This window comes from Mesoplodon densirostris, chromosome 6, assembly GCF_025265405.1.
Source record: "Mesoplodon densirostris isolate mMesDen1 chromosome 6, mMesDen1 primary haplotype, whole genome shotgun sequence".
Taxonomy (NCBI): Eukaryota; Metazoa; Chordata; class Mammalia; order Artiodactyla; family Ziphiidae; genus Mesoplodon; species Mesoplodon densirostris.
Genome location: NC_082666.1, coordinates 88,564,607 through 88,591,267, shown reverse-complemented (window position 1 = coordinate 88,591,267; position 26,661 = coordinate 88,564,607). Strand labels below are relative to the sequence as shown.

General features: G+C 44.3%; 1 protein-coding gene across 2 annotated transcripts in view; it reads left to right on the top strand.

The window, feature by feature from the left end:
• The window catches only part of LOC132491909 (transducin-like enhancer protein 1), an 87,834-nt gene extending 68,725 nt beyond the window's left edge, over positions 1-19,109 (top strand). For both annotated transcript variants that reach the window (XM_060100958.1, XM_060100957.1), the window contains exons 15-20: positions 10,716-10,965; positions 12,720-12,967; positions 16,129-16,276; positions 17,674-17,824; positions 18,748-18,824; positions 18,970-19,109. In XM_060100958.1, the coding sequence (XP_059956941.1) occupies positions 10,716-10,965; positions 12,720-12,967; positions 16,129-16,276; positions 17,674-17,824; positions 18,748-18,824; positions 18,970-19,077 (982 nt within the window). In that variant the 3' untranslated portion in view covers positions 19,078-19,109. The remainder of the gene's footprint in view (positions 1-10,715; positions 10,966-12,719; positions 12,968-16,128; positions 16,277-17,673; positions 17,825-18,747; positions 18,825-18,969) is intronic.
• Positions 19,110-26,661: the final 7,552 nt, after the last annotated feature.

The window sequence follows — 26,661 nt, the reverse complement described above, 5'->3', positions numbered from 1 at the left end:
TCCCAGTTTTTTATTACAAGAGCCAGCAGTTGTGAACTGACTCTGAGTTGCTGTGTAAAAGTTTCTCGACACTTAGTCTTGAGGAGTGAGCACCTCGCCGGGGGCAACGGTGAGTGTCAGCCCACCACACTGGGCAGCATCCGTGCGAGGCTTGTAAGAGGAATGGTGACAAACCGTCATGTCCAGGGTGGAGTGAACGAGGTGGCAAAGGGTTTGCAAGAGTCATGCTCTGAGAAACACCAGTCGAAATAATATTTGGGAAGGACAGATGGAGGCTCTTCGTGGATGTTTGATGGAGAACTGTGTGTTAGGCACCTGGCGTGCCCCAGGAAAGAGAACGTTCGTCTTTCCGGCTTCTGGGGGAGCCTACTGATGTGGGGGGAACGTTAAAGGAACGGTAGATGCTTGAGTTGAGTTTGCGACAGATGCTGAGTGCCGTGAAGGCAGAGCGGTGGGTGATAGGCAGACAGGTAGAGAGTGACCAGAGTTAGGAAGGGAAGGCCTTCCTTGGGGCAGGGTGGATATGCGGGAAGCTGAAGCTGGTGCAGGAGGGATAAGGCCACCCGGCAGAGGGGGCCGGGAGGGTGGGCTGTTGCCGGTAGAGGGACAGTGGGCTCCCAGCACAGAGAGGGAGCTTGAGGGTTCACGGGCAGCCGGATGAGTGCCCTCGAAGAGCGGTACAGCCGGGAGAGTGCAGGTGGGACTGGAGGGACCTCAAAAGTGCATCTAGCGTGAATGCCCATCTGTGGTTCTAGTGGCCTCACCGAGTGGCTGCACATCTCTGACCCAACGCCTCTAGTGATGGCGACTCATTTTCCCTGGCTGTGTGAAAACTCTTCCAGCCCTAGAGTTGAGATCTGTCTCCCTGGAACTTTTACCCATCTCTCCTGTTCTTTCCCACTCCCCGAGACCACACAGTGCGCTACTAATTCATCGTCCTCAGGGCAGGCAGCTCTTCAGATATTTGGAGACCACCATTTGTCCATGAAGGGTCTCTTCTGTCTGAGTATGTCCACTGCTTCAGCCCTGTGTTATGGGATGTGATTTCAGGTTCCCACACCATCTGCCTACTACAGTCTGGTCAGTCACCTCCCTCCTGTCCTCTCTTCTACAGATTTCATCAAAATCTGCTGACTAGGCATAGAGGACCCTATTGGGAGCTCACAGCCTAGTGATGGAGAGGTGGCATTAATTAAGTAATCACAAAAATAAATGTGTAATTATAATTGAGATAAGAGCTGTGACAGAGGAGTACTGTTTTTGTGAAATTCTGTGAAGGGCTGATCCCATCTGGAGGGTCAGGGGAGGATTCTCAGAGTGTTTTCAGAGCTGCAGTAATTGTGTAGGGGAAGGACATAAGACTCCAGGTGGAGGAACCAGCATATGCAGAACGCCCTGCTTCCTTCCATTGTTTTTATCACAGTGGCCTAGAGCGAGATGACATTGCCACTGTTCTGTACTTGTTTTGGTGTCAGAGGGATCTAAGATCTCAGTAGGGTTTCCCAACCAACCTGGACATTTTTTCTCTCTCCCATTTCTAACTTCTCCTACTTCTTTTTGTTAAAGGCATTGTCCCTATTTTTCTTCTTCTTTTTTTTTTTTTCATTTCTATTGAACTTTATTTTATTTTTTTTATACAGCAGGTTCTTATTAGTTATCTGTTTTATACATATTAGTGTATATATGTCAATCCCAATCTCCCAGCATTGTCCCTATTCTATCTAACATCTGGACCCAAACTTTAGCCTTTGGTACTTCCTTGTTTAATTCCCATTTTTACCCAGTCTTCTTATTTGTTAAAATCCTCACTAAGATCATAGGTGAGTTTTTCCCTTAATGAAATATTTATCTGATCTTGTCTGTTTCTTGCTCAGATATCTTCAAAAGGTGCATATAAACTCCTGATGTAGCCCCTCTGGTAGTATCACCCCAGCCTTTTTTTCCAGCCTTGTGTGCTGTGTTCTCTGCATCTTGTGCTCTGGCCACATGGGGTAACGCTCTGTTCCATGAAGAGAAGAGCCCTCCTCCTTCTACCTGGAGCAACTTCCCTTCTCACTAGCCTCTACGTCTTCCTGCGGAAATATTTTTTTTTTTTTTTTTTGCGGTATGCGGGCCTCTCACTGTTGTGGCCTCCCCCGTTGCGGAGCACAGGCTCCGGACGCGCAGGCTCCGGACGCGCAGGCTCAGCGGCCATGGCTCACGGGCCCAGCCGCTCCGCGGCATATGGGATCCTCCCAGACCGGGGCACGAACCCGTATCCCCTGCATCGGCAGGCGGACTCTCAACCACTTGCGCCACCAGGGAGGCCCCCGGAAATATTTTTGTCCTTCAGCTGCTGCCTCCTTCGTGAAGCCTTTGCTGATGCCTTTCCCTACGTGCTCTCTCTCTTCTGGCACCTTGTAACGTCTTGTGACAGTTTCGACACTTTGGCCTTGAGTTATAATCCTATGTACAGGTCATGTTTCAGTCGGCTTCTTCCCCACTAGAACTGAAGCTTCTGAAGTCGCCTTGAGCATAGATACCCAGTAAACAAATGTTTGCCCCGCTGACTAGGTGGGGGGGGGGGGGGTGAGCCCAGGATTGCGCAAGACCCTATGATTCATCCTTTTCCAAGGGAGAGTGCAGTTTGCATTTTAGAGATGTGTAATGCTGATTTATAAGTGGTTTACCCTGACTGTGTTTCCAAACCCTCAAGGTGAAATTTAATTGCTGTTGTTTGGTCAGCTTAACTTGAACTCATTTTTAGTTTTAGGAAATTTGTTGCCTGAACTCTGTGGAGATCACTGATAAGAAAGAAACCTGAAGTTTAGACAGATTGACATCTTTGTTGTACTCCACGCCTCTCTCCCCTCAAGGCATTATTCTGGCCCTGTGGCACCGCTTTCCTCTCCATAAATACTTGGAGGGCTGAGCTCTACCTGCTTCGTATGGTAGCGCCTAGAGGTCAGTCATAGCTCACACTAATAATAGTTTGGCTTAAGATTCCAGCTAAGTTCCAGGTTCCTTTACCCTGTGTTTTAATGCTAGATATGTAATTGAGAAATCTTCCACCCACCTGTTTAGTGTTTAAATAAATCTTTAAACTACCTTTTTGGAGTTGGAGCCTAAAGGGAAGAGAAAATCTGAACTACATTTGGGGTGAAATTGCTTCTTAGGAAAACAGGATTTGCGGCAGTGAATAGGGGCCAGTCCCAGCTTCTAGCTGAGAAGACGTGTCGGTGGCCAGTCCTCCTCCCTCTGCCCTCCATTCCTGATCTTGCCTCTGATCCCTCTGTTGACCATGTCTAGATTCCACGCTTAGTTTATTTCGTGGATTTGAAAATTAGTTCAGCCCCCTTTTTACTTGTCACGATATTTGGGTGATTTTTTGTCTATTAAATGCTAAAAGTAACATGCTTATTTTGTGCCATATTATCACCACGTGGGTTTTAGTTTAACTTCTGTTTTTCTACTTTTTGATGGTCTGGGAATGTGTAGCTAATTTCTTGGAGTTATATTGAGGTGTGAGGCCCTTCCTTTTGATGTGAGTTATGTTCAGCTGCTGGACAACTGTCCCTTCCCTCTCTCTCCCTCTTCACCTCTTCAGAAATGGCTTTCAGCTTACCAGGCATAGTTTGTCTATTTCTTGATCGAATACTGCTGTTTGCCTGCAGTGGTTGGTTCCTTTGCTAGGATTTTTGACTTGAGCTTTGAAATGGCTGTATATTTTAAACTTATCTTTGTCTTACTTTTCGTCCACGCATCTCTTGGTTTGTATCTTTGTCCTGCCTAGGAGCCCTGTTGCTGCCCCAGCACATTTACAATTCGGAAATGTTTCACTGATGGAGGAAGTAGGACCTAGAGCTCAGAATCATAAATGCTGACTTTGACCAGAGAACCTCCTAGTATATCAGCTAGGCCATCTCTTCTTCCTTACTTTGTCTAGTCATTTTCTTTTTCCTATCCATTTTAAGAAGTTCTGCATTTGCTTTTTTAAAAAATGAGGCTAGCCGTGTATTCACCTAAATAAGGAAACAAACAAAACGTCTTCTATCGTAATGCTTTGAAGTCCTCAACTTGTCATTTAATTGTTACTAAAGCCCCCCATTGATGTAGAAATGCTGTCTTCAGATAGGGTAGGGATTGCCCCTGGATCTGCATGTTTGCTGTTTGAGAGGATGCCCAGATGCCAAACTAGAAAAATCCTATGAAAGAAGTAAAGGATTTCACAGATGTTAGGAGTTAGGTGTGCAGACCCTAAAAAATGTTAAAGGTAGAGCTTGTTACATTGGCAAAGAAAGAGGTTTTACCGGAAGTAGATGAATTATATACCCGAGGACATTTTTGCCCCTGAAATCTTAGAATAATATGGCTCTGGTTTGCTTACCACCCCACATCACAGCATCCCCAGCCTCCACCTTCCCTGTACTAGTGCTTCAGGCTGAGAGCATCCTCCAAAATCATAAGTTAACATTATTCTCATCTGTCTTAGAATGAGCCAAATGCCCCGGCTCTCAGCCCTCAGAGCCTCCTGTGCCCAGGGCTCCCTAATGAAGCACACCAGTGACGCTGACATGCCTGATGTTCTCCTTTTGTGTAGGGTAGGTGTCTCCCTCCTGATGGGCCCCACAAGCCCTCTTGAGTCGAGAGTGTCTAAGGTAGTGCCGATGTGGAGGCTAAGGTAAAGGTTAGAGCCCCACTTCTGTGGTTGGCTGACCTCTCCTGCTTACGAGCTGAGTTGGGCCTGTTAAGCTCCCCTGTGCCACTTCCCTGCTGTAAATAATTAGGGACAGCGAGCTGCCTTCTGTGCCGTGGGAACCAAAGGCTGAATCTGTATTGTGCTTCGTGCTTTCCTACGTGATTTCATTTCCCCCACACCTCAGCAGTCACGTTGGTAGGGTAGGTTTTGTCAGGGCACGTTGTAAAAACAGGGAAATGAGGCGCAAATAAGTTCCGTGTGGTCCCCACATCTTATTAGTGACTAAACTGAAACTCTGACCTGGGTCCCCTCACTTCCTGAACTTTACTGTATGCTCTTCAGCACCTAGACTCATGACCCATGGCAACTTCTGCTGCAGCTGGTATCTGAGGGGCTCCACATCCACCGGGTTCTGCCGATGGGGTGGGCTGTGGATTTCACTGTTACTGTTGCTCTCGTAGCCTTTTGTTTTGCTCTTCATCAGCTCTCCATCTCTAGGGACCGCCTTCCCCCCTTGGGAAAGTTGGTACCACCTCTGAGCCACATTTGGTTCGACGACTAGGAGTTCCTTGGGAGAGTTGCGTGGCAGAGCCCAGGTGGTTAGAGACTGCCCACCTTCTTGTAGCTTACTTTCCTTAGCTACAGGAGAGTAAGCTCCAAGGAGCAACCTGGTAGCTTACAAATGAAAGGCTGCTGGAGCAACCTTTCATGCCTCGATTTATAAGTGATTAGGTAGCAGGAAATGACTCGGGGCATTCGGATTCGTTTTACTGAGTGCCAGCTGTACGCTCGTTGGTGAAGTCATCCCAGAGGACTCGGGAATGAGACAGACAAATGTAAACGTGGGCTGTAGTTCTCAGCACGATACCGGTTTCTAGGATGAGCCAGGGCCCTGGGAAAGGACTCACGGCACCTGGGGAGTTGAGGCCGGCCGAGGGAGGGGGAAGTGACGTGCGCTTAGGGGGACACCGTGCTATTCTAGGCAGGAGGGAACAGTTTGTGCATGACGTGGAGATGTGACAACCTGCGATATTTTAGGGGACTGGCCCGTTGTTCCATGCGGCTGGGAATTTAGGATACAAGGCCATCATATGAACTGAGACCCATCGACACAATTGTGAAGGGCTCGGTGAGCCATAAAGAGCTGGAAGAGCCAGGGAAGGTTTTGACATGATCAGATTTTTTTTGATACCTGTTAATACAGCAACAGATTCCCCCTCAAGAGGGCCAGGTTCACAGGCAGTGGGGTCTTGGCCGCAGCCTTTATCTCTGGGGTCCGTGGTTCTTCATTACTGTTCGCTGGGTCCGGCCACTGTCGTCCCTCTCTACTTCCAGCAAACCAACAACTCTAACACCTGGTTTCCTTTGCCCACGGAACACAGCCTAGTTTTTTTAACAGGAGCCAGTCTGCTAGGGAAAGACAATGTGCTTCCCCAGAACGCAGTCCTGTTTCCCAGTTTGTAGCACCTGTGGGGACTCTTGAGTGCCTTTACCTCTGCCGTGTGCCCAGTGACTGAAGAGTTTGATTTCATTCCGTTTTTAAATCTGTGAGGTCCAGTGGGCTTTATTCTGTTCAGTTCCGCCACCACATTTCCGATCAGATCCTGATCTGCAGGCGCTTGATTCAAACAGCAGGGAGACTCAATTCTCTGAGGCTCTGGGATGTGGGTGGGTGGCCCCTAAGCAGGGCCCCAGGGGCTCCTTCTTTCTGCCCCACAGTTTGCCACAATCCTCTCTCCAGACGTCCTCCGCTCCTCTTTGCCCGGTGCTGTCTCCCCACCTCGCCTTTTAGGATTTATGAATTTCCTGGTTTGCCTGGCCTCTCCATCGCCCTGTGCTTTCCTGGCTCCCACCCCCACGCCTTCCTCCCTTTCCGCATTCCTGGCCCTCACGCTTGTCCCCTGTTCGAGATAAGAGCCCTGGATTCAACATAGCCTCACTTTCCTCTTTTTAAGTCACGGGTGTTTAATATCGATGCTGTCATTTCCCGAAGGCCCCTGCAGGTGTCGAGCACGGTTAAGGGTTTTGCACTTTTGCAGCTGTTTTCTCTCTCTTTTTTCCTTACAACAACCCCTGCGACCCCAACATTTTATTATTATTTCTATCTCATCGATCAGAAAATGGACACATTACAGGGCTCAGGTAGTTAGGCCCATTTGGAAAACCGCAGTCAGTGAGGCCTCGAGCCGGGGGGCCCCCGCATCTCAGGTCCCTTTGAATCCAGAGTCTGGGCTCTCATCCTGGCTGTGGACCCAGCCTACTGTGTTCATTGGTCGGGAGCCTCCTCTCACCTTTTTCTTGAATAAACAAATAAATTCAAGCTTTTAAAATTGAGGTATACATATAGAAAAAAAATGTACACATCATGTGTGTATAGCCCAGTGACTTTGCACAGAGAGCACCTGAAAAGCCCCTTCCCATGCCCCTTCCAGTCTCTAGGGGAACCACCACCCCAACTTCTTATACCAGAGGTGAATCCTGCCTGGGTTTGAACTTCTGTAAATGCAGTTGTACCATATGCATTCTTTTGTGGCTGGTCTCTTTCTGAATTCAGGCTTGATAGTTATAAATGTACACTCTCCGTTTATAAATTCCCCCCCTCCTGCTTGATCTTACTTTCCCTAGTTCCTCAGTCAGTAAAGAGGGTAAGTTTCCTTCTGGCATCTCTTGAACGTTGTCACGATGCGCCATCAATGTGGACTTTCTCAAAGACGTTTGTGTTCTTCCCGGAAGTGAATAACAGATTCCAAGCTGTCTTGTTTGCTCCCCTGGTTTTTCCTTCCTGTGGGTCCCTCTGTGAGCCACACCCGCCCTGTGCCTCACTGGGGTTTGTTCATTTGATTAGGCCCTCCAGCACAGCAGACAGCGCCAGCTTCCTCCGAGGCCCCCTCTGACTGATGTATTAACAGCCATATGGGTATCCCCTGGGACAGACGAATGTTCACAGCTTCTGGCAGCAGTTTGCTGCACTGTGAATCAATTTTAAACTGCCTGAGTATGATGATCACAGACCTCCTGTGCGGTTTAAAGAAGAGGACACCTAGGGGAGAGGTGGGTATCTTCCAGACAGGCATACAGCTCTCTGTACTTTGTTCATCTATTTTAATCTGGAACATTTAACTCTATAATAAGCAGAGTTCCAGTTGAAGCGAGATAAAATTTCCTTCCCCTAAAAATCAGGAATTGCTAAAAGGGTACCTGATGGAAACTGCCTACCTAGAGGTACCCACCTTGATTTATGGAGAACGGAAAAACTAACCTTCACATCTGCCATTTTCCTCACAGCACAGAAAGCTTTAAGAGGCAAGTTCTCTCCCCGCGTTTACCACCGTTCATTTGTTATTTTCAGACCCAGGTCGTGGTGCCTGATATCTGGGTCATATAATTTAGAATGTGAATAGACTTAAACCCCAGTTCTTGTGGTCTCATCTTCAAGGGCAATAATACAATGCTATTTGATTCCAACTCTAAATATCCTATAATAAATGGCATAGGTTCAATTAAGTGTAATGTGCATGTATTGAAATATCATGTGGGCTTGATACATTACTAAGGACACTAAAGGATACTGTGAGCTAAAAATAGGAGATATAATAACGAAAAAGAAACAGACTCACAGATGTAGAGAACAAACTAGTGGTTACCAGTGGGGAGAGGGAAGAGGGAGAGGGATAAGTAGGGGTAGGGAATTGAGAGGTACAAACGATTATGTATAAAATGATCTGCAAGGATATATTGTACAACACAAGGAATATAACCAATATTTTATAATAACTATAAATGGTATTATTTTATGAGTATATTATATTTTATAATTATAAAATATATTTTATTATAAAATAATGAGTACTATTTTATAACTATAAACTCACAACCTTTAAAAGTTATGAATCACTGTATTATACGCCTCTAACTTATATAACGTTGTACATCAAATATACTTCAGCATGAAAAAATAGGAGATTTAGTGGTTTGGTACTAAACCAAACCCTTGACATAAGGGCTTTGAGCTGTAGTTGTTTTATATGCATATTTATTTTCTAGGACATTCTTTGTGGTTCCCATTTGTGTACTCAGTCATTCAAATTAAGAGTAATGTTAAGGATTTGGGCCAAATAGCCATATAAGATTAGTTACTGGAACCAGTTTGCCAGGAGATAACATATCTAAAATTGTGTCCTTTGGTCAGGGAGAAGGGGAAGTTCTTTTAAAAATCTTTTCATATATTTGATATTTTGTTTTTATAGAAGGAAAATAACAGCATGTATTTTATTTTCAAGCTAAGGAAGTATGTGGTTTTATGTTCAGGCAGGTAGGAACCTGATATCTTCTATCAATTTTAAGTTTTGTGCATGCTTAGTTATTTTTCAAAATTTGAGTTAGCATTAAAGTGAAAATTTAAGTTCTGTTTTAATACCCAAGGTCTTTAGGATATGTAAAGGGACTGCAAGGTGCCAGTGATAAATTCCAGAAAGGGCCCAGACTTATTCCAGAAGGTTATGGGAGGGAGGAAACCCTACGTACTTCATTTATTGTTTATGTATGCAGACCTATAGAAAAGGTTTAATGTTGAACTTCTAGATCACCGAGTGATGCTTTGGATAAGAAGAAATTGAAAGCAGTGGTCTTCAAAGTGCCTAGTTCAGATGTGGGTGGGAAATAAAACGTTAGCACTCCTATATCTTCCATCCTCTACAGGGTCTTTTCTTTGTGCGTGCTTTCTAGTATCTGTAGTATATGAGTGCTTGGAGTTTAAATAATTAGATTGTTAGAGAAAAAATATGCTTTAAGATTTTGGTGTAGAAACAGAAGTGTGCACTAGGATTAGGTTTGTTTGTATTTAACAGGGAAGAAAATAATAGCTTAAGTAACATAGAAGTTTATTTCTCTCGCCCATAAAAGATACTGGCTGTCAGTAGCCCAGGGCAGGTATCACAGCCCCAGTGATACAGCCCCAGGTCTCACAGTGTCACCAGGATCTCTGCATTCTATCTTTCTGTTCTATCCCCCTCAGCAATTGAGTTCCATCTTCAGAGTCATCTTGTGGCCCAGAAACGCTGCTGGAGTGCCAGTCATCTTGCTCATAGTTCAGGTAGCAAGAAGGAGGAAGAGAAGAAGGAAGGCACTCTCCCCTCCCTCTTTGTAAATTATTTTTCTTTTTTTTTTAATTAATAAACTTATTTTTTAGAACAATTTTAGGTTCACAGCAAAATTGAATGGAAAGTAGAGGTAGTTTCCATGTCCCTCAGGGTCCCCTTTCTTTCAAGTTATGAACTAAGTGCCACCCAGCAGCTTCTGCCTACATCTCGTCGGTCAGCACATGGGCATGCCTGGCTAGAGCAAAGCTGGGAAGAGTAGTCTTTTAGTTGAAAGCTTTGCTGCCTTCGATAAAACTGGGCTTTGTGGCCAAAGTAGACAGGGAGGTTGTTGAGGAGGAAACTTGAAGTCTTGTCACAAAGCCATGTGATGTAAGAGAATCTCTTTATTATTTTCTGTTAATTATGCAAAAGAGAGTTTAAGTCCAAGCCTTAAATTGGTACGTTTAGAAAGCTGTTTTTGTTTGTTGATGTTGAAATACATGGTTTACCGTGTGTAATCATTATCAGCTCTCAAGGGCTTCATCTTAAGCATCAAAAATAATCATTTTAAATTATACTAAGGCATCATACGATTATACAAGGTACAAGAAGGAAGTATTTTGTTAATTTGGAAGCACATGTAATGTTTTTTAACAGGATTTGAAGGAATGCCTTACGGAATGAAGAGCACAGTTTAAAAATCTTAAAAAAGTTTTTAAAAAAGCATTTAATATATATCTTTTTTAACACCCTAGACTTTGGCTGTTATTTATTTCGTTTGTTTCATCAGTAAACACTTCAACTTATACTGATTTCAAAAGGAAGTCGTGGCAAGAATCTTTGCTTTGTCTTTCTCATAGAAGCGTGCTGCGGTAAGGACTAATTGCTTTATGATAAATGTTTTTTCTGTCTCCTCTCCTGTTCTTCTCTCTTCTCCCTAACCATCCCCTCCCCAAAAGCGCATACTCCTTCCACGTTACTGCGGACGGTCAGATGCAGCCCGTCCCCTTCCCCCCGGACGCCCTCATTGGCCCCGGCATCCCCCGCCACGCTCGCCAGATCAACACCCTGAACCACGGGGAGGTGGTGTGTGCGGTGACCATCAGCAACCCCACGCGACATGTGTACACGGGCGGCAAGGGCTGCGTCAAGGTCTGGGACATCAGCCACCCCGGCAACAAGAGCCCCGTCTCTCAGCTCGACTGTCTGGTGAGTGAGAAGGAGCTGGTGCACAAGAGTAATTTCCTCCTGGAGACTCAGTAAGGAAATCGCTGTCGGGGCCTGGGTTTTATTCCCATTATGAGGAAATGGAAGCCCATTCTGTTTCCTGTGTTAGCTATTTAGCTCTCCCCACTCTCTCCCCTCAGCGTGAAGGTTTCATTTGTTGCTGTTTCAGTGGTTAAATCCCAGAGTTGATGGATTTCTCTTAAAACATATTTTAACAGTAGTTTACAGAAGCGGTCCTTGTTTGAATGTGTATTCAGAAGGGGGTTTCCCGTTTAATGGATGGAGTGCAGCTAGGCCTGGACTCTGAGCCGTGCACTCCCCTCGACTTTTAATTTCCCTACAGCCTTTGGATAAATATTGAAGAGTAAACATTTGATAATGTGGCATAAAACCATTCTGAACGGGGTCTGTGTTTTCAGGGAGACCTGGCTGAGTTTTATGACCTTAACTTTAGGAACAAGTTACTAGATCACACTGCAAGAAATCAGGGCAGCCTTCAGCAGAACGGGGGTGGTGGGAATGCTTCCCCAAGGCATCTACTCTACCCTGCCTCTCCCCAGCCAATACTGTGTTGCATTTTTCAGGATCATAGAATACGTCAGGACATGTTCTCTACACAGTAACCACAGGATTTACACACCACGTACCATTGGCCTTAAGTGGACTACAGGCCGCCCTGCCCCCTGTAGGGTGTCTGCCTGCACTTTGCTTCGGCATATGGTACCCTTTACCTGCTGCCTGCCTGGCAAATGGCACAGATTCCTGAGAGGGTGTTTCCAAAACGAAGACTGTGTTTTTGAGACGAAAAGCCTCTTTGGGCTAGTTCTTGGGGGTTTTTTTTGCAATCAAATAACTTAAAAATATATCCATTAATGAAAGTTAAACATAAGGAAACATACTTAAACATCTTACGGAAAAACCCAAACAAGCTTTTTGGCAACCCAGTGGTAGGAGAGTTTTGTAACACTCATCATCTTTTTTGAAATTACATTGCTTAAAGTTTCTCTAATCTTTGAACAATAGGCCATGGTTAAAGCATACTAAAGACTCTGACTGTATCTGTTTGGGTCAAAGGATAGCAGTTATTTCTTTGTTGGAGAGGGCGGGGGTCATTTTAGGTTCCACCTTCCTTTTCTAATGTGTTGGTTTTGATGGAGAGATGCCTTTTTATTCATTTTTTTTGGCCTTTGGATTGAGAGGCTTAAATATCACAGCAGCCATGTTACAACTTGAGAAAGCAGCTATGTTAAAGTCTCAGACAAGGATCTATTTGGCTAATAAAGACACAGTACAAGCCTTAGGCAGAAACTTAAGAGTAATGAAAACCAAAGCATAGGTAGTGTGTCTGCAGTTTCCAAATAGTAAATAACGGAGGGTGATGAGGTCAAAGGTTTATAAACTAGCTGTTAAAAGTGGTTTCTTTGTAAAGAAGTACGTGTACCCTTACCTTACATCCACTGATCATCTCAGTTCCGTCTACTCAGCAGGAAATTGGGCTTCGGCGGCAGTTATATCTAAGCCTTCACACAGGCCGAGCAATCCTGTGAGTTTGCTTTGTTTATGACTTCAAAGAAGCCAGTGGCCATCAGATCCTGATCTTTACTACAGAACGCTTGCTTTGGTAGTGTCCATGAAATACCACTTTTTAAGTCAACAACCCAGACAGCAGTTAGAGAATATGGCATTGTTACTGCTTGGTCATGCATTATAACAATTGAATTATGTTTATTTCACAGAACAGGGATAACTACATCCGTTCCTGCAAATTGCTCCCTGATGGCTGCACTCTCATAGTGGGAGGGGAAGCCAGTACCCTGTCCATTTGGGACCTGGCGGCTCCCACCCCACGCATCAAGGCAGAGCTGACGTCCTCGGCCCCCGCCTGCTACGCCTTGGCCATCAGCCCCGACTCCAAGGTCTGCTTCTCGTGCTGCAGTGACGGCAACATCGCTGTGTGGGACCTGCACAACCAGACGCTGGTGAGGTGAGCAGGGGTGGTTTCCTGAGTGGGGCTTCCCTGCTTGAGTACCTGGGTCAAAAGGCCCCCTATGACCCCTGCTTCTCTGCTTGCCCCCAGGCTCAGCCCACACGTGCCAGGCTTGGATCTGGGTGTCAGTACCGTATCACTGCCCTCAGAGGGCTTACGGTCTTGTGGCCATGCTTGGGCGTCACCCAGGCTTTATATTTACCTCCCTAATGTTCCCATTCTTCAGCCACGTACACATGCCAGATTTGTTTAAAAAACATTCCTGGCTTATGCCAAGGGGCAGCATACCATGGATTAGATGGAGGTACAAAAGGTCCTCAATACTAGATGTTTTTGGCTTTGCCTAGAACCTCGTATATGCGCACAGGAGCCAGCTGATAAAGGATGAAAGAAAATCAACAAAAGGACATTAGAAGAGGAGATTCCACGAATTTCACCCACAAAATGGTTTTAAAGTAGCTGTGTTTCTCAATAACTAAATAAGCTCTGTCCAGGGGTCATTTCACCCAGGAACGAGCCCAGCTGCTTGGAATCTGCCACCTTTGTGTCCCTCCTCGGCTCTGGCCAGCTCACTCCCTCTGGTTGAGTCGGTGCTCACATCAGGGATGTTAGAGAAAAGTCTTTAGAAAAGGAAGAACTAGTTAAACATCTACAGCAGAACGAGCCTGTGTTTCGCCCTTTCGTGTCACAGTTTGTCTTCGCTCAGGAACACTGTTCATGGTGCATTTTTAGACTTGTAGGTTACTGAGCAGGGCTCCTCCCGTGCTTCCGGGCCCAGAGCTGAAGGGAAAGGGACGGGCTGTGGAATTGATTATAGCAGCTCACTCCTTCTTCAGCCGTTTCTGTAGAAATCCACTGAGTGTCACCGAACCAGGCTCTGTCCCTGTGTGTGGGTGACAGTGTGGCAGTTATTTTTCTTGTCACTCTCCGGGCAGCTCAGAATGAGCAAAGTGAACAAACGGAGCCAAGCCAACAGCCCCTTCAAACTTTCAGCCTAGCAAGTGTTGGCTGTTTTTTCTTTTCTTTCTGCTTTTTTCTTTTTTCAACTTAATAAATAGCTCTCCCAAAATATTCATTCGAAGTGCTTTTCAAATATTCATCTCTTTAATCCTTGTTGCTTCTGCACTGCTGTTATCCTGATAATTTATTGTGGAGGAGCTGTAATGGGGCCCAGGCACTCTGCCCTCTTGTATGTTCTGGACCCCTACTCTGTGCCGGCCCCCAGGGAGTAAGTACCTGTTGGATATGTTGGCCTGCTTCACACATTTCACTCTCTCTCAGTTTGGACAGGCCACACGTGGCTAGCGGCCACTGTGTGTGACAGGGCAGTACGGAGTCTCCTGAATATCTTTGTATCTGCTGTGACCCAGCATGTTCTGAACAGCCCTAGGATCTGCGTTCTAGGAGCCTGACCTGAGGGTAGCACTGAGATAAGTGGACGGAGGGATGAAGGAACACCCACCAAGAGCTTAGGTCAGCAGAGAAACACAGCTGTTTTCAAGAAGTCAAAGTACTTTATGAGTTTCAGAGGTAAAAAAAAAATCAGAGGATGAAATGAAGAGGAGGTCCCTGGGTTTCACCAGCTGTTTGAGGACAGAAAAGCAGCACTTTGGAAACGTGGGGCAGGACTGCTCCAGACCAGCGGGAAAGCCTTGGATGCAGACTGGGACGTTTGAGGCAGAGAGTTGGGGTGCATGGGGGAGAGGACCAGGATGGAAGCTCTGAGTAGTTTTCAGGGAAGAGATTTTTGGAGTGATGGTTCACATCTTGTCTCAGAATTCAGGGCAACAGTGGTGCTCTTGTCTTTTCCTCCATGCCCTTTAAATTCCAAGCTCAGCTTTAAAGTTGGGAGCTCTGCGGGAATAATAAGGTAATAGGAAGGAGAGGTGGTGGAAACTTTTCTCCGGGTGTTGAAATTTCCAAGCAGTTCTCTCATGGATTCTGCCTTGTTCGCCATCCTGATCAGACCTCGGAACACTTCTCACCTGTTCCAGTCACTCCTCTGCCAGCTCCCTCTTGGCCTGCAAAACCAGGTCCACGACCCCCATGCCACCAGCCCTGTGGTGGCTTACATCGACCTCCCCTCGGCAAGCCCTGCCTGTAGCCTGGCAGAGCATCACACTCAGCAAATCCCTGTTGGCTGGTTGTCCTTGGTAGTGGTTCTTTGTTTTTTGTTTGTTTGTTTTTTGAAGTATAGTTGATTTATAATGTTGTGCTAGTTTCTGCTGTACAGCAAAGTGACACATTCTTTTTTTTATATTCTTTTCCATTATGGTTTATCCCAGGAGTTTGGATAGAGTTCCCTGTGGTAGACAGTAGGACCTTGTTGTTTATCCATTCTAAATGTAATAGTTTACATCTGCTAACCCCAAACTCCCCGTCCATCCCTCCCAGCCCCCCACCCTTGGCAACCACAAGTCTGTTCTTTGGTGGTGGTTTTTGACTGAGGCACGAGCTTCCCCTTTAAGAGAACAACAGCCTTGTGCTCAGATTTGAGGGCAGGGCTGTGCCCAGGGGTCAGTCAGCAATCAGCTCTGTCTCTGCCCCACACCTCTGAGTCAGGAGGCCGGCATGCCCCTTTGTCTCCAGGAGTCCAGATTTCCTCATGTGGGGCTCTTTCGAATAGAAAAGGCGAGGTTGAGTAAATACATGAGCTCATGCTTTGTTGGCACAAAGGGCATTGCGGTGTTACTCACTCATGAAAATGGGAGTGCTCCTGGGCCCCGAGCTGGTGATGTGGTGATTCAGGCCTGCACAGTTATGGGCCAAGCCTGCTTCTTTCTTTAAGGAATACACTCGGGATTTTGTGTGTTTGTCTTTTTTTCCCCACTTTCACACTTAAACACTTTTCCAGACCTGGGAGGAATTTTACCTTCCAGACAGATTTGTAAGAATAGCTATAGGAGCGTATTTAACTTCTCCTGTGTGGTGACCTAAAACGGCATTCCATTTCTTCAGCACTTGGATCATGAAAAAAGGAAAAGAAAGTCTGCAGGTGCCGTTTCCTCTCCTCCTCAGGGGGAAGGTTGGTTTGATCTTGCACATCAGCAGACACCGAGGAGATGACACACGCACAGCGAGTCCAAAACTAACAACACAACAGTGTTTACCTTGAGCTCTGGCAGGAAATCATTATTCAATCTGGTTTGTTTTATCAGGCAATTCCAGGGCCACACAGACGGGGCCAGCTGTATTGACATTTCTAACGATGGCACCAAGCTCTGGACGGGCGGCTTGGACAACACGGTCCGGTCCTGGGACCTGCGCGAGGGGCGGCAGCTGCAGCAGCACGACTTCACCTCCCAGGTGCAGGCTTGTCCCTCCCCGGAACCCACGCGGTGCTCTCCCCACACCTCCCCGCCTCCCTCCCACCCCCAAGAGTAGTAGCTAGACAAACAGACCAGGCTTTAATTTGAGATACACACACACACACGCACGCACGCGCACGCACACACACACACACACACACACACACACACACTCCCTCTCCCCCCACCCCCGAAACACTTAGACTGGTTTTTAAAATGCTGTAGGTTAAGCCGTGTTAGTTTTACTTGTATATGAGTTCGTTTCAGAAACTTGTGCCATGAAGAACATACACGGTCTGATCTGTTGTCCATCTTCTCACCATCTAATGTGCGGGCGAGAAATGATTTTATTCATATATAAATAGACCTTGAAAAATAGGCAGGGATATCACAAGGAGTAGAGAAAAAGTGAAACAGCTCTGCAAGTGGATTTATTTTGCTTAAATCAGGGAGCTTAAAAAATACAGCGGTATCTCAGTGGATGCCCATTTTATTACTCACCCCTTAGACACTGGACTCATGGCTGACTCGATTTACGGAGCTTTGAAATGATATAAAAATGGCAACTTTGTGGATTGTGGAGCTTATTTAGATGTCAAGTGTCTGAATCTAGGCCTGTTTGGGGAAAGATAGTGCATGCCATTTTAAGTGTTTTCTGTTGATGGTGGAATTGTTCTTTTTATCGTGACTTATTTACTTACTTTTTTTTCTTTAATAATTCCAGTCAGAAAAATAGGACAGAAATGGAAAACAGCTATACATGCAACTAAATTTCATGTCCCTGTCAAAATTTTGTTGAGTTTCTTATAGTCTTCCTTGTTCCCATTATGGGTAGGATCCTATTTTTGGTCTGCCCTTTTTTAAAACTTCTTATGGAAAATTTCAAATATATTCAATATATGAGAACAGAGAATGTTCAAGCATATATGAAAGTACAGAGAATTATATGATAAACCACATATGCCCATCACCCAGCTTCAACAGTTACTAACACATGACCAGTCTTGTCTCATCTGTCATCCCTGCCCCCAAACACTGGATTATTTTAAAGTAGATCCCACACGTTATATCATTTCATCCATAAGTATTTCAGTTAGTATCTGTAAAAGACAAGGAACCCTTTCAAACAACACACAGAATACCGTTATTATTAAGAAGAATTTCTTGATTTTATCACCCATGACATAAGTGTTGCAGTTGTTTTTATTTTTTTCCAGTTGTTTCATAAAGGTCTTTAACAGTTGACTTATCTGGGTTCGCATGGTTGTCCTATAGACTTTGCCTTTGCTTATTACCTCCTCCTGTTCTTGCTAGTTTTTCCCCTCTTCTTGTTGTCTGTTCACTTCCTAAGTCTATTGGGCAGAATACTCAGTGAGCCTCTTCTGCTTCTTGTAGATATTCTCCCTTGGTTATTGCCCAACTGGGGAGTGGCTGGCCGTGGGCATGGAAAGCAGCAACGTGGAAGTTCTCCACGTGAACAAACCTGACAAGTACCAGCTGCATCTCCACGAGAGCTGTGTGCTCTCCCTGAAATTTGCTTATTGTGGTGAGTTCAACTGGAAGGAAACCGGGGAATGTTGATGGCCTCAATGGAAAATACTTCTAAAAAATATAGTGGAGATGATATCTGGAAAAAATGTTCTCTGAGCAGCTGGATGCAGTAATTCTATTGTCTTAAAATGTCCCTCAGAGCATAGGGATGTCTGTTTTCGTCTGTTTCCCTGAGTTGGGAAAAGTCAGCAGGTGATAAAATTGCCTAATACAAGGTTTTGACACATGTTTGTTTTCAGCGAGGAGTGTCAGGGGTGTGGGTGGAGGCAGTTAGTTGCCACTCTGAGAGGGGTTGGTGGGAGTTTATAGAAAAATGAGGCAGGAGCAGAGGTTGCTATGGACTGGCCGGGATGAGGAGCCCATGGGCAGAGAAGGGAACACTTAGCTGCACCCAGACCGTTACACTCTGCAGTGAGGATAATGAGGGAAGAAGTTCAGGGGGAGTCAAATATATATTCACGGGATGGATGGATGCATGGATGCATGGATGGATGAATAGTTATCACATATTGACCATCCTATGTGCCATATGTGCTGTCTGCCATTTTACTTAGATTCGTCATTTAATCCTTCCTAGTCCCATTTTATCATAAGGAAACTAACAGAAGACAACTTCATTGATTGACTATTCGAGGACCCACTGCATGCTCGGTGTGAAGCTACCTGTCATGTATCCGGTGGCTAATGGGACTGACATGGTTCCTGCCACCGCTTCGATGAAACCCAAGATCACAGGTGGTTCACGGTGGAGCCCAGATTTAAAACCTGCTGTGTCTACTCATGTCATGGCCCAACCCCTTGGACATGATAGTTCATGATTAAAAATGCTCTGAGTTTGATTAAGCCCAAGTAGCTAATAGTATAGCAGGAATTTTCATCTAGTTAAGCCACAACCACTTGTTCCTTTGCTAATTCTAGGTAAATGGTTTGTGAGTACTGGAAAAGATAACCTCCTCAATGCATGGCGGACACCCTATGGAGCTAGTATATTCCAGGTAAGTCCGTGCTCCTTACATAGAATGACAGACAGTTGGACCACAGCATTGCTGATGACGCCAGAAGTGAAGGTGCCTTGTTGGGAGCAGGGCCCTGAGCATCTGTGTTCCACATTAAACTCATGTCCATTGTTTTCTCTTCCAGTCCAAAGAGTCCTCATCCGTGCTCAGCTGTGACATCTCTGTGGATGATAAGTACATAGTCACTGGCTCAGGGGACAAGAAGGCCACAGTCTATGAAGTCATCTACTGAAAACATTATGTGGTTTAACGTTTATAGTTGAATTGGGCCAAAATGTTTTGAATCTGTAGAAATAGAAAAGTTGTAACTTTAAAAACAAACACCTGTTTCCAAACCTTGACACAAAACTACTTTGCGTCTACAAAGAGGAGGCAGTGAGCACATCAACAGAAGGTCACCTACCTACCTAGACCAAATGGAGCACCGAGGCAAAGTGGACAGAGGGGTGAGGGTTGTGGGCTTGAGGAATGGAGCCCGCTGACCCGGGCAGAGTCCATCCTTTTCTTTCTGTGAGATCTGCCGAGATTACCCTTCCGTTCCTTGCTGTTTCCCTCCTGTCTGTCCTTGGTAGAGCAGTGGTGCCTCCAATGAGCTTGTTTCCTCGTTTTCCATCTTGTGAAATGTTTTTTTTGTATTTTTGTTGAAGGTTAAACATTTGTATAAATTGTAAATATATTTGGTTTATTACAGTAAAGGCTTTAGTACCAATAAGTGGTTTTCCTTCTCCTTCTTTATCAACGCTTTGGGATCATTGGTGCGGATTCTATAGGCAAAGTTCAAACATTTGTAGAGGAAGTTTTAAAATGCACTTCTTATTTTATAAATATATTTTGTCACGGACTCCCACTGCACTAGAACCTAATGAACACTTCTGAGTTAACCAGGAAGTCAAGACTAGGAATAATGAGTAACCGAAGGTTTATTGACAACGATTTTATTTGGGAAGCAAAAATAACTTTGCCAAGATTCATTCTTTTGTTTGGATACTGTTGTGATTCGAGGTCACAAATTAAAGCTGTGCCTTTTCTTGGTGATTCACTGGGAGATAGAATATTCTTTTCTCTAGGAAAGCCTAGCATTTTCAAATCTCTAGTCTCTCCCTTCACAAGCTGCACATTTCAAGAAAGGGAGGCGACTTGGGTTTAGTGTTAAGACTGATGGTATCCACAAAGCTGTGGAGTCCATTAACCTGTAAAAGAAAGGTGGGATGCCTGCTGGTTTTATCTCATTAATACTTATTTGATCTATTATATTAATTGACGTAAGCCAACCACACCCAGCACTTCGCTCCATCCTTCTCATTAAGGCTTTTGCCTGCAGCTACAGCTCTGGCTCCCTGTCATTAGTCTGGTCCTTATCTTTGTGGACAAGCTTTTACTAATTTGATTAGATGAAACCTGTAACCCTGGGCTTTTAATAAGTTACCATGCATGGTTCCTCCTGGAAAGGCTGCATGACTCATTCTTTATATATCTATTACTTACTGCTATATTTTCAAAAATGATGGTTAATAATTTTAAACCAGGTTTTCTGGCTGTTTAAAAATAGCACCTAAGGAATCTTTTAATGTTCTTATTTTCTTATGATCCAGCAAGTTGTTGGCAGTTTGTCTTAACATTTTTCGTTTGTTATCCAGACCTTCTTGTTTTTATACACTTAACAACATTATTTTGTTTGCTTTTTGCCAAAATAATGTTTATGTACATGGTTCGTTAAATATTTTCTCTTCTCAGTAAGTGGATGGCAAAGGCCTAATTACTAAAGCTGATTTCTCTCTCATCCCTTCCTTGTATAATGAAGTTAGTTTCTGTACTACAGACTCCGATGGCTTGTTAATGAGCTGTTTACCTTTTCTGTTCTCTCTCCTTCCCTGCCTCACCATCCTTATTTTCTGTAGAGTAGAGGTTAAGTTGCTGTAACAGCACCCAACAATACAGTGGCTTTGAGACCACAAAAGGGTTTGTGTCTTACCCACCTATGACCCAGAGCCTCAGGGCAGTGATGCAGCTCTGCACTTCTACCGCTATTCCTGTGGGCCTCCACTCCTAGTCAGCAGCGGGGAAAGAGTGGGAGTTCAAGGGAAGGGGTGTGCTTCCAGGCAGGTTACTAGGAATTTGTCTATCACTTCCACGACTGGTCCCTTGGTGGGGACTTAGTCACGTGGGAGACGAGGAGATTTCTCCTACTGTGCAGCGGGTGCTCCTGGAGAAGGGGGAATATATTTGAAGGGATTCTGGGTTAAAGAAATAGTCCTATTTTCTGTTGGTGCATTTTTTCCCTTCATGCTCTATGGTTTCCCAAGCTTGCGATATTCTTTCTCTCATGGGATTTTCTGAGGGTCTAGATCTTATCAAGACATCGATTATCTTGAATCTGATGAAACCAGTTCCATTGCTTTTGGATGAGACTCTAGTCTGGTCCTGGAAGAGGCGTTCTACAGAGCTAGTCCCTCTGCTCGGGGGTTTGGAATCTTGGGGAATTACCGAGACAATTGTTTCCTCATTTGTAAAACGGGAACGATAAAATAGTCATACCTCCTCAGGGTCTTGAAGGTCAGACTCAGGGATGTGAAGCACAACTGGGACCACCAACTGTCTCACAGATGGAGGACATGAATGGGAGATTTCTTCCTCAACTGTCAAGGTAGGAGACCCCACTTCTCTCCCCCGGGAGATTGGAATCATGTGATCGTTGACACCTGGGTAAGCCAAATGTTTATGTACCTCTTGCCTTGAATATGGATTATAAATTAGTGTTCAACAAATTCAGATCCCCCTAGAGAGCTGTGCAAGGCAGGTTCACATATAAGAATATCAGGAGATGATTGTCATTATCCCTATTTAAGTAACCAAGGCTCAGGGAAGCTGTGTCCTCCTGGCCTCATGGGAGATAGAACCAAATTCAGGTTTGTTCTTTCTAGTCTTGCAGAGCGGCCTGTGATCGTTCCCAGCTCTCCAGATTTCCTCTTCATTTTATTTGAAATATTTACAACGTACACATTTCCCTGATGTATATAGGTGTTTAGATAGGTTTGTGTTTACTAATTTAGGACTGAATTTATGCAAATGCTTGTTTTCCCCATTCTTTTTTTTTTTTTTTAAAGAAGATGTTGGGGGTAGGAGCTATTTATTTATTTATTTATTTACTTATGTTTGCTGTGTTGGGTCTTCGTTTCTGTGCGAGGGCTTTCTCTAGTTGTGGCAAGCGGGGGCCACTCTTCATCGCAGTGTGCGGGCCTCTCACTATTGCGGCCTCTCTTGTTGCGGAGCACAGGCTCCAGACGCGCAGGCTCAGTAGTCGTGGCTCACGGGCCTAGTTGCTCCGCGGCATGTGGGATCCTCCCAGACCAGGGCTCGAACCCGTGTCCCCTGCATTAGCAGGCAGATTCTCAACCACTGTGCCACCAGGGAAGCCCCTCCCCATTCTTTTTAGTAGGTTTTATTTTAGATATATTTAATCTTGTTTTTGTTCTGTTTTGTTTTAAATCACTCACAGTCATAACCTTGAACGTAGGTTTCTGCCACGTGGTTCTTCCGTGGGATTGAAGTTTGCTGGGTAAAAATTGAAGGCCTAGTGAGATTGGTTTTGTAATGCCTTTTTTCATAACTAGATGTTTCTGGTACTTCATAATAAGAACAAAATATTTCATCAATGTGATAATTAACATTTTTAAAGTTTTTGTTATATGGCAGGTGATAGGGAAGTTTCTGACATAAATTATAATAATCCTCACAGTGGCTGAGAGATGGGATTTTTTTTTTTTTTTTTTGCGGTACGCGGGCCTCTCACTGTTGTGGCCTCTCCCGTTGCAGAGCACGGGCTCCGGACACGCAGGCTCAGCGGCCACAGCTCACGGGCCCAGCTGCTCCGCGGCATGTGGGATCTTCCCGGACTGGGGCACGAACCCACGTCCCCTGCATCGGCAGGCGGACTCTCAACCACTGCGCCACCAGGGAAGCCCGAGATGGGATTTTTGATGGGTTAATTCTTTGAATATTTCATGACTGGCAAGTAGCAGCTGGCTCCAAAGCATTCATACAGGGATTTTTTAAATTGCACTTTTGCTAATGGCACAACGAGGTGGTGACTTTCCCAAAAGTTTTCCAGCAAATCAGAGAGAGGGATCAAATTCTCAATTTCAGCATGCTGTTTAATTCCATCAAGAGATTGCTTCCTCTGCCATCAGCTTGAGCGTGAGGGAGGGCATTTCAAACCCTCCACCCTGCTGTAGATCGTGGCTTATTTGTTTCTCAAGAATATCTTCTCTTCACTCTTCCTTCGGCAGTGAAATCGTCAGATCACCCCAGGTTCAGGCTCCCCTGAGCAAGATGAAGCTTGTGTAAGGCGCATTTTCTGCCCCAGTGAACTTTCTCTCCAGACAGCCAAAACTTCTCTGGCTTCGTATTTTGTCCTAGCACTTCAACAGTTAAGTGGTTTGGTGTTAATTGGGTTCCTATTTTTAGAGGAGTTTTTCTCAGACTTTATAGTCTGCATCAGAATCACCAGGAGGACTAGTTAAAATTCAGATTTCTGAGTCCCAGACTCAGAGTTTTTGATTCAGTAGGTCAGGGTGGGACCTGAGAATTTGCATTTCTCAGACAAGTTCTTAGTTGTTCCTGAGGCTGCTGGTCTGGAGACTACACTTTGAGAACTGCTAATCTAGAGCAATAATCTTTACAGTAGAACTATCAACTATTAGAGTATATTCATATTCTCTTAAGACTGGAATAACCGTATACTTTTGGCTTTGGGCTGAGGATTAAAAGTAAAATGACAATAAAATGCAAGGCATACTGTTCTGATGTTGCTGTTCTTACATTAGTCTCTGTTCCCAAAACTAACTTTTGCAGCTAAATATTATAATAGGTCTAAACCAAAATAAAATGCAAGGCATACTGTTTTGATGTTGCTGTTCTTACATTAGTCTCTGTTCCCAAAACTAACTTTTGCAGCTAAATATAATGGGTCTAAACCAAAATTGAGATCTTAAAAAAGTTGCTTTTTTTTTTACTTAGCCATTCCTCAGTGTGAATTATGTGAGTCTTATTATAATAAGGCTTGGAAAACCTACCATAATCACCTCATGTAGTGGAAGCCTCGAGAATGTACACAGTGTTGGAGTGGTGATGCATAATTAAAAGTTAGAAATTGTTCTTCAAAAACCGGAATACTTACTGTATGTAGAACAATAAGCTGCTGACTTTATAGAATGTTTTTCTTCTTCAAATTATCATATTAGATTCAGTCAGTCAGCCAGTGTTTACTGAGTGGGTGACCTCAACATGGGGGCGGTCACTGGGCTAAGGTGAAATTATTCCAGCGGGGGGCGCTGGGGAAGAATCTACTGGCAGTAATGGAGGGGGATGTGGGTGAGTCACTGCCCAAAGGAGACCAACAGTAAGAGACGGGCAGGCAGCTCTGAGCAGTCTTGGATGTGAATTACTCATTTGACATTAGCTGGCTAGGGCCGCCGGTGGGTGACAGTCTAGCAAGTATTTGGAAGAACTGTTGTGTTCCAGGTACTGGGCCAAGGGCTTCCAGTTGTTTTCTCATGATTATTTTTTTATTCATAAAAGTATCATATATCTCTGATTTTCAATTTGGAAAATATGGCAAGGTACAAAGAAGAAAATAAAAACCTATAATTGTGGGGCTTCCCTGGTGGTGCAGTGGTTGAGAGTCCGCCTGCCAATGCAGGACACATGGGTTCAAGCCCTGGTCTGGGAACATCCCACATGCCACGGAGCAGCTGGCCCCGTGAGCCACAATTACTGAGCCTGAATGTCTGGAGCCTGTGCTCCGCAACAAGAGAGGCCGCGATAGTGAGAGGCCCGCGCACCGCGATGAGGAGTGGCCCCCACTTGCCACAACTAGAGAAAGCCCTCGCACAGAAACGAAGACCCAACACAGCCATAAATAAATAAATTAAATTTTTAAAAAAACCTATAATTGTACCACTTAGAAATAATATATTATTTTTATGCCAATTATGTCAACTATAGTACAGATGATTAATAATAGCGAACAATTTGTTGAGTGTTTTACTATGTGCCAAGGACAGTTGAACACTTTGTGTTATCTCATTGAATTTTCACAAAAGCCCAATGAGGTAGTTACTGGTTTCATACTCATTTAACCGCTGAAGAAACTAAGATTCAGTAACCAGCTTGAGATCACACAACTAATTGTTGGTAGAGTGAGATGTAACCCAGGTGGTCAGATTGCAAAGCCCATTGTCTTAATTCTACTGTTCTACCTACTTGTCCATGTGGTTTTGGAAGCTGCTTCTCACTTTTTCTTTTTTGTTTTCAGCTTGACGTATAATTGACAAATAAAATAGTAAAATATTTAAAGTGTCCAACATGATGATTTAATATACATATACATTGTGAAAGGATTCCTCACATCCAGTTAATTAACACATGCATCGCTTCACATATTTACCTTTTTTTTTTTTTTTTTTGGTGAGAACACAAGTTCTACTTTCCTGGCAAATTTCAGTTATACAATACATTATTATTATCATCCTCTACCTTATTTATCTTATAACTGTAATTTTGTACCTTTACCAACCTCTCCCTATTTCTCTCAACCCCTGTCAACCATCCTCTACTCTGTTTCTATGAGTTTGACTTTTTTTTTTTTCGATTCCACATATAATGCACCATGCAGTATTTGTCTTTCTCTGTCTGGCTTATTTCGCTTAGCTTATGTCACATTTCCTTTATCCATTTATCTGTTGATGGACACAAGGTATGATATTGTTTTTGTACATTGGCTGTTGTGAATAATGCTGCAATGAACATGGGGGTGCACATATTTCTTCAAGATGATTTCATTTCCTTTGGATGTCTACAAAGAAGTGGGATTGCTAGATCATATGGTAGTTTTATTTTTAACATCTTGAGAAACCTTTGTAGTGTTCTCCGTAGTGGCTGAACCAATGTACATTCCCACCAAGAGTTCCCTTTTCTCCATGTTCTCGCCAGTGTTTGTCAGCTCTTGTTTTTTTGGTTATAGATATCCTAACAGATGTGAGGTGATATGTCCTTGTGGATTTGATTTGCATTTTCTGATGATCAGTGATGTTAAAAACCTTTTCATGTATTTTTTGGCCATTTGTATGTCTTCTTTGGAAAAATGTCTATTTAGGTCCTTTGCTTATTTTAAAAAATTAGGTTATTTGAGTGTTTTTGCTATTCAGTTGACTTTATTATTAAAATTTATTCACAAACAACTTACTATGCTGGGTTTACTCTAACTTGCCCTTCCTCTTTTATTAGGCATATAGGCTATTTCAAACACTGAGATACAAGTCTTATAGAGAAAATGTTTGTATATCATATTCTCGCCTTACTCCTGTTCCTTTCCTTAAGAGTTAATCCCAAGAAATGGAATTAATGCATCAAAAGATAGAGTGAGGGCTTCCCTGGTGGCACAGTGGTTGAGAGTCCACCTGCCAATGCAGGGGACGCGGGTTCGTGCCCTGGTCCGGGAGGATCCCACATTCAGTGGAACGGCTGGGCCCGTGGGCCATGGCCTCTGAGCCTGTGCGTCTGGAGCCTGTGCTCCGCAATGGGAGAGGCCACAACAGTGAGGGGCCCGCATACTGCAAAAAAAAAAAAAAAAAAAAAAAGATAGAGTGATATTTCAGATCATTGCTATTATTCACTGCCAAATTTCCTTCCAGAAATATTGGGCCCATTTATACTACCGTCAGCAAAGCATGGCAATGCTAGTTTGTTTCAGGTTGACCACATTGTTCTTACTCTAAAGAATATTTGCTAATGATGGGCCATATATGATATCTCATTT